A 12269-nucleotide genomic window follows, 5' to 3' on the forward strand; every position below is an offset into this window, starting at 1 on the left:
GCCGTGACATGACGAGAATCGTCATAACTAATCATATGCAAAATAGTTGCAAGTCAAGTTTATGCATACGACCATCTATAAAATTATGGCAGTCACACGTTCAAAGCAGTAGTAGATGGTGAGATATGAAGCATGAAATTCGAAAGTCCAAAACATTGTTACCCTTTTACTTTCTCTCCCAATGAGTTTGAATGTATGATTTGTGGCACAAAAAATAGCAATAACTCAAAAATAACGTGGAATATCAAATGTGTAGCATTGTAATCAACATATGATGTAAAATAGCAGTTTGTCAACAACTAAATATCTACATCCCTGCCAGACCAAGGGGTGAGGGTGGTCATGCAAGGACAAGCCCAATCAGAGCATATAGACATCAAATGGAAATATTTCGGAATCAGTATTTGGCCCCCCAATCAATTAAGGCTGCATTCACACATCTATGTGAGTGCAAGGTTATGTCCACATGACATCTTTTAGTCTTCCCCATACCCAGGAAGTTTTAGTTTAGAACAGGGGCCGGGAACCTATGGCTCGCGAGCCAGATGTGGTTCTTTTGATGGCTGCATCTGGCTCTCAGACAAATCTTATTCTTTAACAAAAAAAAAAAAATGAAGGAAACTGCTGATTTCCGAAACGCGTAGGAAAAGTTTGGCCCTTACTGCACCTCGTACCTGCGGCAGACACATGGGCTACACTTGACCACTGACGTCACAAAGGTCCTGCAATCTCCGGTCACCATCCTACCACAGGACTGCAGAGAAAAGCACAGCCGTGCTGGGGAAAGTGCTCTGGATTTGTTTGTTGCATACTGGGACCCTTACATATGAGTGTGGGATACGATAGTCCATTGGAGTGATGTGGGACACACCATGAAACATAAGGTCTGACAAGTAGGTTGGTTGCGTGGCAAGCCATTTTTTGCGCAACACCTGCTAGTTATGAATTTATATGCAAACATTTAAAGACCGTGGTAGGGATTCTTGTTGGACATTAAGGAATACTTTGCATAAGGCGGGCCCACACAACCTGCTAAACTGTAATCTTTCACAGATGTATAACTGTGGAGTTTACACATAGCTTGGTTGAATATCTGTATCTATCTCTAAGGGAAGTTGTGTACAGTCAATGTTAGGTTTTTCCTTTCAGACAATACCAGCAACTGGTATATTTACTGTGTAAGAAAAGGGATTGACGGTCCATAAGCAGTCTTTCACAGACTACTTAGTTGTTCTTGTCGGTGTGAGCTCCACCATATGTGTTTTTTTTTTCCCTAGCACCTTGCACTTTAGATTACAGATTATTTTTGTATTTTTGTTTGTTTTTATAGCATACATATTAAAAGGGTTTTTCTTGTTAGTTTTTTTTTTTTTACAAAACGCTGATATAATCAAACACCATTTGGACATAACCATCTGCTACATTTCTAATCAACTTTGTTTTGTTTCAAGCATGTGATTCTTGCTCAAACTCACCTATGGCAAGTAACAGGTGTGGACAATATGAAAATCACACCTAAACCAGATAAAAAAAAGGGAAGAAGTTGACTCAATCTTTGCATTGTATGTCTGTGTGTGCCACTCTAAGCATGGAGAACAGAAAGCTGAGATGACAGTCTGAGGATGTGAGAACCAAAATTGTTAAAAAAAAAAAAATCAACAATCTCAAGATTGAAAGTTCATCTACGGAGATCTTGATGTTCCTTTGTCCATGGTGCGCAACATAATCAAGACGTTTACAACCCATGGCACTGCAGCTAATCTCTCTGAACATGGACAGCAGAGAAAAATTGATGAAAGGTTGCAACGCTTGATAGTCCGAATGATGAATAAGGAGCACCAATCAAAGTCCAAAGAAATCCAAGCTGTTCTGCAGGCTCAGAGTGCATCAGTGTTAGTGTCGACTATCCGTCCACATGTTAATGAAATTAAATGCAATGGCAGGAGACCCTGGAGGACCCCACTGCTGACACAGACTTAAAAAACCTAGACTGCTTGTCTTGTGAACAGACCAGACCAAAATAGAGCTTTTTTGATAAAGCACACTATTCTTCTATTTACCAAAAATGGAAAGAGGCCTACAAACAAAAAAAAAAAACACAGTACCTACAGACAAATATGGTGGAGGTTCAAATATATTTTGGGGTTGTTTTGCTGCCTGTGGCACTGGGTGCCTTGACCGTGTGCAAGGCATCATGAAATCTGAAGAATACCAAAAGGATTTAGGGTGGCAATGTACTGCTCAGTTTCAGAAAGATGGGTTTGCGTCCTCGGTCATGGGTCTTCCAACCGGACAATGACCCCAAACATAATTCAAGACAAACCCAGAAATTAATGGAAACACGCACTGGAGAGTTCTGAAGTAGCAGCAATGAGCCCGGATCTAAATCCCATTGATCACCTGCGGAAAGATCTTAAAACTGCTGTTGGGAGAAGGTGCCTTCAAATATGAGAGACCTGGAGCAGTTTGGAAAAGAGTGGCCCAAAATTCCAGTTCACAGGTGTAAGTGGCCTGTAGATAGTTAAAGGAAATTATTGATTTTTTTTTGTGTGTGTGCTGTGTTTTTCCAAATACATAGACAGGAAATAAACATGTGTATACCAAAAAATGTGTAATTGCAATAATTTATTGGTAGAAATAATTTCCTGGATCAATTTAAAGGTTGCCAAAACTTTTGGCCATGACTAAGTGGCGTGACTGGCTGCTTAAAGAGTTTTTCACGAATCTGATTGTGTAGAGAATAATATAAAAAAAATAAATTAGCATTACTTACCTATTGAGAAGCCCCTGCTCCAGTTGTCCCCATACGCTCGTCCATCAGTAACTTTACTACCGCAGCCAATCACTGGTCTTAGTGTGATGTTTGCTTGTTTGGCATATGACCAATGAGGCCAGTGATTGGCTGACGCAGTAAGGTGACTGACAAAACAATTCTTTTGAGAACCTTTGGAGAGAATCGTGGTGCTGAAACAGTGTTTTCAGAGGTGAGCGAGGCATAATTATTTTATACTGTTACCTATACCTACCCTAGCATCGGTTTTCGGAAATGATGGAACATCTCTAACTCTGCAGTATTTATTCTATTGCCATCCTGACCATAAGATAGGCACAACTATCTCTTACGTGTCAACATGCAAGAATGTTAGACACAACCCAGAAGGTTAGGAAGCTAACTCATATGGCATAACCATTGGCCAGCAAGAAGAAGGAATATTAGAAGAGTTATTCAGCACCTCTGACATCTTCTACGGGGAGTGAAATAGCGTCCGATGGGCACTTGCCAGCTATTGGAAGGTATCATGCATGGACCAATGTAAGTAAAAGGATAAGTGGACAAGACCAGACGAGGAGGACCATCCACCTTTGGATTTGGAATGGAGAGGTGAGGGATGGGCCCAATTAAATGGGATTTTCTACAAAAAGTAACTGAATAACATAGGGATGGGATAAGCAACCACCAATTCCTTTAATACTTCATTATATTTTAGAGAGGTCAGACCAATGTACATATTAATTTTACTTCTACAGTGTCAACATATTCCGCAGCACTCAACTATTCAGAATCCACCAGAACGTCATGGCATATTGTAATGAATCTGACTTCTCAGTCATTCCAGCTCCAAGTCACCTGCCTTAGCACTAGCAGGCCAGTACTTTCCACCTTTGTTCAGTAGACATGAACTGGCAGATACCGGAAAGGATGGGGATTTTTTTTTTTCATAATATAGCACAATGGATATATTAATAGCCATTAAAAATGGGCCATTTTGGAAACCAATCTACCTGGACATTCCTTGCATTGGTGACATCGGTCACCTCAGGCCACCATTAAATTTAAGTGCTCCTATTGAGACTGGAGCAAAAGGGAAAATAGATTGTCAGCTCCTGGGAATAGGAAGTGATGCTGTTATGTGCACAATGTTATGGAATACATTGGTGCTATAGACAAGAAATGGGTCATATTAAAGATGCCTATTCCAAGTGCAGCATTTCTAATCATCCATAAGAACTTGATATGAATAGCAAAGAATGAAGACAACGGCTGGACTGTAGACCCTAATGATCAAAGACTAAGGGATTCAAAAATATTTAGAATTGAGAGTCCTCGGTGGTTGATACCTTTTAATGGCCAACTGAAAAGATGGTAACAAATTTCAACCTTCGAGACTACACAGGTCTCTTCATCAGGCATAAGGGATTCAAGACATCACCACTATTCCAAAAATTCCCAGGGTGATGAAATGACATTATTAATGACCCACATGACGAAATTCAACGCATGACTAGAAGCAGATGATAGTCTACGAAATGTAACAAACACAGAAGGCTCTGAGGGTCCACAGCCTGCCCCCTGGGCACAAATCGGGAGGACACTATGCACAGCGCCACCGACAGCGTAACCAGCAACCAAATAAACTTTGAGCCATTGTCTGGAGGCCTGGATCCAGGTTCTCCTAGGTACACAAATTGCACAAATACAAACCCCAGCTATCACAGCTCACCTTTTATTAGCGCCTTGTGTTGGCAAGTGATAATCAGAGTATATTTATCAAGGTGTCAAGCATTGTGTACTGTGCCCAACAGGAAGGAAAAAATGTTATAGTCAACCAGACTCTGCGGCATTTACCAAGAAATACACACGGAAAAAGACAGAGAATGTAGCTTGGTATCAGAGAATAACTGCAGGATATACGGAGACGGTCGCCCATCATGACAATACGCCAACAAGTGGAGCAACAATGGAATCTGGACCCACTGACAAGAATGTATATCCCAGAGAAGTAAGGGGTCCACTTATCAATGGAGGCAGACGAGCGCTAACCATCACCTATGATGGGAGCAGTAGTACTCCAACTACCAGGGCACCGATAATGATAGAGATGCTATTGGGTTGTCGGCTGTTCACCCTCAGGACACGACAGGCAGATGCTTTATGGCAGTATTATTATTATTTATGGCAGTATTATTATTATTATTATTTATGGCATTATTATTATTATTTATGGCAGTATTATTATTTATGGCAGTATTATTATTATTATTATTTATGGCAGTATTATTATTATTTATGGCAGTATTATTATTATTTATGGCAGTATTATTATTTATGGCAGTATTATTAATAATACCGTACGCTGTGATCTCCTCAATGACCTGTAAACTGCAATAAGGACTGGATGGCAGAGATTCTATAGAACTGTCCGAAGAGAAGTATCACCATGATGGGCATCGGATGGAGGGCTGTGTGCACGGTACAGCTGTGTAATCCTGCTCGGGGAGATCCGCTGGGACTTGTAGTTGTACTCACGTTTGATCTGCCTGGGATTACTCTGTTTTCGCCTGGACATCTCTCCGTGCTGAGCTCGGGGGGTCACGCCGTCCTCATGCCCCGATCTTCAGCTTCTCCTCACAATGGAAGTCCCCTCTGGAGTCCGGAGCACAGATGATGCAGGCGGTGCAGCTCTGCCGTCACCAGCGCCCATTCATCTGGAAGGACGGTGCCCTGTGCCCAGCCGGAGAGCAGAGGTGACACCTGACAATACTCTCTGGGCTCATGGACAATCCCTCCAATCACAATGCCGGTGTCATGCCGAGAAGGGCACACACAGCCGGGCACACACAGCCGGCCGCTCAGGGCTCCGCTCCGGCTCTCGCCACGATTCTTACTTTTTCTCAATGGAGCGCTGAAATGTATCAAAGCGGCCGCAACATTCCAAATGGGGCGTGGCCACCACAAGGAAGGCGGCGCCAAGGAGCCCTCCCACTGGTACACACCGGAGTGTCACCGCCCCTTCTGCAACGTCATGACGCACGCACAAGCAGAGGCATAGACGGCTTTCACATTACCTGCTAGACGTACGGAAGCGTGCGGTGGACAATCTTCCTTCAGCACGAGAGTGATCGCACGGCGGATTGTCACACTGGGAGATTGTAAACTGAAAAAGAAAAGTATCAGAATGTTATTACATGGTAAATGCAGATGTGAAGAGGGCACAGGATTAATGGCGTCTTTATAGAAAGCTATTACAATCTGAGAGTCCTCAGTGGTTGTCCTCTTATCTGGTGTGCGGTTTGTAATGCCAATGGTTAAAGGGAACCTGTCACCCCGTTTTTTCAAGAAGAGCTAAAAATAGCATTAAATAGGGGCAGAGCTGGGCTTTACATTAGTGTATTTTGGAGCCTTTATTCCCCACCTATGCTGCCGAAATACCTTTGTAAAGTCGCCGTTTTGGGCTGTCACTCACGCTGGTCAGGTCATATGGGCGTGGTGACAGCGCTGTTTCTCCCCCAGATCTCCGTTGGTGGCGTAGTGGTGTGCGCATGTCCAAGTGGCGAATCCACTGCGCAGCTTCAAGGAAAATAGCGTGATCTGCGCTATTCAGCCGTTTATCGTGGGCGCGGCCATCTTTGTGAGGCTGCGCGTGCGCAGATGGTTCTTCTCGGCTTCCCGGGGCTTCAGGAAAATGGCCGCGGGATGCCGCGCGTGCGCAGATGGCGATCTCAACGGCGATTTTCCTGAAGCCGAGTTCGCATCTCGGCTGCAGGAAAATGGCCGCCGCAATCTCCATCTGCGCACGCGCGGCATCCTCTTCTGATCTTCAGCCACGGCTCCGGCGCAGGCGTACTTTGCTCTGCCTTGTTGAGGGCAGAGGATAGTACTGCAGTGCGCAGGCGCCGGAAAGGTCAGAGGCCCGGCGCCTGCGTACTGCAGTACTTTGTCTGCAGAGCAAAGTACGCTTGCGCCGGAGCCGTGGCTGAAGATCAGAAGAGGACGTCTTGTAATGAAGATGGAAAGCGCCGCAGCGGACCGGAGACGCCCATCCGACCTGACCAGCAGCGGGACCGCCCCTGGGTGAGTATAATATAACGTCTTTTCCTCGTCTTTCAGGTAACATCGGGGGCTTATCTACAGCATTACAGAATGCATTACAGAATGCTGTAGATAAGCCCCTGATGCCGGTGGGCTCACCTCACCCGCAAATTTCGGGGTGACAGGTTCCCTTTAAGACCTCTTACCTGGTGTGCGGTTTCTAATGCCGGTGGTTAAGAGCTCATATCTGGTGTGCGGTTTCTAATGCCAGTGGTTAGGACCTCTTACCTGGTGTGCGGTTTCCAATGCCAGTGGTTAAGACCTCTTACCTGGTGTGCGGTTTCTAATGCTAGTGGTTAAGACCTCTTACCTGGTGTACGGTTTCTAATGCCGGTGGTTAAGAGCTCATATCTGGTGTGCGGTTTCTAATGCCAGTGGTTAGGACCTCATATCTGGTGTGCGGTTTCTAATGCCAGTGGTTAGGACCTCTTACCTGGTGTGCGGTTTCTAATGCCGGTGGTTAAGACCTCATATCTGGTGTGCGGTTTCTAATGCCAGTGGTTAGGACCTCTTACCTGGTGTGCGGTTTCCAATGCCAGTGGTTAAGACCTCTTACCTGGTGTGCAGTTTCTAATGCCAGTGGTTAAGACCTCATACCCGGTGTGCGGTTTCTAATGCTAGTGGTTAAGACCTCTTACCTGGTGTGCGGTTTCTAATGCCGGTGGTTAAGAGCTCATATCTGGTGTGCGGTTTCTAATGCCAGTGGTTAGGACCTCATATCTGGTGTGCGGTTTCTAATGCCAGTGGTTAGGACCTCTTACCTGGTGTGCGGTTTCTAATGCCGGTGGTTAAGACCTCATATCTGGTGTGCGGTTTCTAATGCCAGTGGTTAGGACCTCTTACCTGGTGTGCGGTTTCCAATGCCAGTGGTTAAGACCTCTTACCTGGTGTGCAGTTTATAATGCCAGGATTCGGATTCTCTGTACACTGTAGCCTCAGCCCAGTCACACACTGGTGCACAGAGCAGGTTTGTCACAAATGCACTGGTGTATGTGAGAAGTGATAGCATCTCCCTGCTGATAACATCTCCTCTGCTGTGTATTGTATAGGCCCTGAGATCAGATGAATCAGCCATAGATGCACTGCACGGAGAGATGTTATCTGCCCCAGATCATATCTCCATCTGCTGCTTACACCCAACTCACTTCTCACAAAAGGGCGAAAAATAGCAGCAGCCGTTCCTTTCTAAATAGAAATGAATGCCCTACATGTGATGACTGCACCCCGTGATGCTTCTATGTGATTGTAGTTGTGTCTTCTGTGTGATGCAGTCAAAGCTGTGTATCTAATCCTACCATGTGCAAAGCTCTGTACACTCAGAGACAAATCAAATCCCAGGCCCATGATAACCAGGGACATAACAACCATGATTGCAGAGATCGTGAGCACAACCGGTTCCGCTGTCGCCAGCAGACTCTTCAACTGGATGTGTGTCATCGGATGCACATCCAGTTGAAGTGGATTGCGATGCACAGACTCACAGGTCCGTGCGCGGAAATACACACTGTCGGCCAATCAGAAGCTAGCGGCTGATGTCGGCATGCACATGACTGGGAACACATGGCAGTGACATCATAAGCTCCTGTCACACGCTGGCGTCAGCTGCCGGCTTCTTAAGAGGACCCCTTGCGGCATAGGAGCAGATGGGAGATGAGTATAATTATTTTTTTCTATGCATAAAAGAACAGTGGAAGAACATGGGCATATATATCAGGATGGGTGATATATACCAGGAAGGGCCCAGTATAAGAGACATATACCAGGATTAGAGACGTATTACCAGGATGGGGGATATCTATATACCAGGATGGGGCCAGGATAAGAGACATATACCAGGATTAGGGACATATTACCAGTATGGGGGATATATATATACTAGTATGAGGCCCAGGATAAGAGACATATACAAGGATTAGGGACATATTACCAGGATGGGGCCCAGGATAAGAGACATATACCATGATTAAGGATATATTACCAGTATGGGGGATATATATATATATATATATATATATACCAGGATGGGGCCCAGGATAAGAGACATATACCATGATTAAGGATATATTACCAGTATGGGGGATATATATATATATATATATATATATATATATATATATACCAGGATGGGGCCCAGGATAAGAGACATATACCATGATTAAGGATATATTACCAGTATGGGGGATATATATATATATATATATATATATATATATATATATATATATATATATATATATACCAGGATGGGGCCCAGGATAAGAGACATATACCATGATTAAGGATATATTACCAGTATATGGGGTATATATATACCAGGATGGGGGATATCTATATACCAGGATAGGGCCCAGGATAAGAGACATATACCAGGATCAGGGACGTATTACCAGGATGGGGGATATATATATATATACCAGGATGGGGCCCAGGATAAGAGACATATACCATGATTAAGGACATATTACCAGTATATGGGGTATATATATATATACCAGGATTGGGGATATCTATATACCAGGATAGGGCCCAGGATAAGAGACATATACCAGGATTAGGGACGTATTACCAGGATGGGGGATATATATATACCAGGATGGGGGATATATATATATATATATATATATATATATATATATACCAGGATGGGGGATATCTATATACCAGGATGGGGCCAGGATAAGAGACATATACCAGGATCAGGGGCGTATTACCAGGATGGGGGATATATATATACCAGGATGGGGGATATATATATATACCAGGATGGGGGATATCTATATACCAGGAAGGGCCCAGGATAAGAGACATATACCAGGATTAGGGACGTATTACCAGGATGGGGGATATATGTACCAGTATGGGGGATATCTATATACCAGGATGGGGCCAGGATAAGACACATATACCAGGATTAGGGACATATTACCAGTATGGGGGATATATATATATATATACCAGGATGGGGCCCAGGATAAGAGACATATACCATGATTAAGGACATATCTCACATGTAAAGCGCCATGGAATAAATGGCGCTATAACAATAAATAATAATAATAATAATATTAACAGTATGGGGGATATATATATACCAGAATGGGGCCCAGCATAAGAGACATATTTAACAGAATGGGGGCTATACAGTATATATCAGGATGGAGGCCCCGATCCAATTCTTGCACTGGGGCCCATCGGACTCTAGTGACGCCACTGGTGATACCCTCTGCGCATCCAATCACAGCGCAGGATACTGATCCTACCGCGTGCGATACTTTCTGCATAGCTACGCAGTATAAACAGGCTGCTAATCATCCGACAAGCCAGTGTCTCGGATTAATTACATTTTAAAATCCAATCTAATATAATAGTAAAGGCTGCAGGCGATCAGTGGTAGCCGATAGGTTGCAGCAGTCTCGTGGCATCATTTCATGTAGCTATCCAGGAGAGACAATGCCAACATCGCCAGAATGGTGCGGCTCTAGGAGATGACAGTGTTCTTATACTATCTGAAGTGATTAATAAGGGGTCACCCAGTAATGGACTACTCCTTTATAATGCGCAGTTATTGGCGGCACGTCTTTCTATTTAAACATGTAATCCGAGAATAATAATTTTCTTTGCGCACAGAACAATTGCATTAATAATGTGAGTATGGGAAGGGAGGTCGGCCCGTCTAAAAAGACCAGTACGCTCGTCCATCACTTACGTGTTTAATGGCCTTGGTTGGTATGTACAATGCAGTTTAATAACCTTATCAAGTTGTTTCATGAGCTGTGCACTTAATCCCATCATGTGTGATCCCATCTGCTAAACAATGTATCTAATCATTTCATTTATGATACTGTTTGTTGAGATGCACTTTGTCTTCTAAGATGTGTATCTAATGGTAGCATGTGTGATACTGTCCACTCAACCAATGTATCTCACGATGACCATACACACGTTAAATAGCTGCCGGATGAATCTTCCCACAGCGACTTCTCCGAAGCTCCCCTTCTTGAGAAGAAAGTTTCTGCTCATCTCCTCTGTGCCTTCTTGGCAGGAGCGCATGTCCGGATGTACAAAAGGATAGCGCACATTAAAATCCAACATGCCCAATGAAGCTTTCCCCATCATCAGGCAAACTGTAGGCTACTGATAAAGAAGCTTAGACAGCTACAAATTATGTTTAGAGAATTGCAAAATATTGTAGTACTAGATGGTGGCCCGATTCTAACGCATCGGGTATTCTAGAATATGTATGTAGTTTATTTATGAAGATTTCAGAATAATGCAATTCATACACAGGATTTGGCCGGCCGGGCGCGACCAAGTAGCGAAGCGTGATTCAAATTCCGCGCCAATTCGCGGCCTGACTACGCCTGTCGCTGATTGGTCACGCCCGGCAGCGAACAATCAGTGAAGCCAGGGCCGGCTCCAGGTTATTGAGAACCCCGGGCGAAAGAGTCTCAGTGGGCCCCTCTTTAACACATACCACGATTCATGATGCACAGATACAGCAGAAAAATATATCACAGCCCATGTACCGTATAACACATCCCACGTAGCATAAAGCACAGCCTTGTAGCATATAGCACAGGCCATTTAGTATATAACACAGCCCACATAGCATATAGCACAGCCACGTAGCGTATAGCACAGCCACGTAGTGTATAGCACAGCCACGTAGCATATAGCACAGCCACGTAGTATATAGCACAGCCCACGTAGTATATAGCACAGCCCACTTAGTATATAGCACAGTCCACGCAGTGTATAACACAGCCCATGTAGTGTATAACACAGCCCATGTAGCATATAGCACAGCCCATGCAGTGTATAGCACAGCCCAAGTACTATATAGCACAGCCCACGTATTATATAACACAGCCCACACAGTGCATAACAGCTCACGTAGTATATAGCACAGCCCACGCAGTGAATAACACAGCCCATGCAGTAAAGAGCTCAGCCCACGTAGTATATAACAGCCCACGTAGTATATAACAGCCCACGTAGTATATAACACAGGCCACATGGTATATATAACACAGCCCACATAGTATATAACACAGCCACGTATTATATAGCACAGCCCACATATATAACACAGCCACGTAGTATATAGCACAGCTCACGCAGTATGTAACACAGCTACATAGTATATAACACAGCCACGTAGTATATAGCACAGTCCACACAGTGTATAACACAGCCCACGTAGTGTATAACACAGCCCACGCAGTGTATAACATAGCCCACGCAGTATATACACAGCCCAAGCAGTGTATAACACAGCCCACATAGTATATAGCACAGGCCACGTAGTATATCGCACAGGCCACATAGTATATAACACAGCCCACATAGTATATAACACAGGCCACCTAGTATATAACACAGCCACGTAGTATATTAC

The 12269-nt window shown here is 44.1% G+C and overlaps 1 protein-coding gene across 1 annotated transcript in view; it reads right to left on the bottom strand.

Annotated features, from left to right (window-relative positions):
• The window catches only part of ZFPM1 (zinc finger protein, FOG family member 1), a 120783-nt gene extending 115057 nt beyond the window's left edge, over positions 1 to 5726 (bottom strand). Inside the window, exon 1 of the mRNA XM_069739386.1 lies at positions 5309 to 5726. Within this exon, the coding sequence (XP_069595487.1) occupies positions 5309 to 5348 (40 nt within the window). The 5' untranslated portion in view covers positions 5349 to 5726. The remainder of the gene's footprint in view (positions 1 to 5308) is intronic.
• Positions 5727 to 12269: the final 6543 nt, after the last annotated feature.

The sequence above is a fragment of the Ranitomeya imitator genome, chromosome 9 (assembly GCF_032444005.1).
Source record: "Ranitomeya imitator isolate aRanImi1 chromosome 9, aRanImi1.pri, whole genome shotgun sequence".
NCBI classification, from domain to species: domain Eukaryota; kingdom Metazoa; phylum Chordata; class Amphibia; order Anura; family Dendrobatidae; genus Ranitomeya; species Ranitomeya imitator.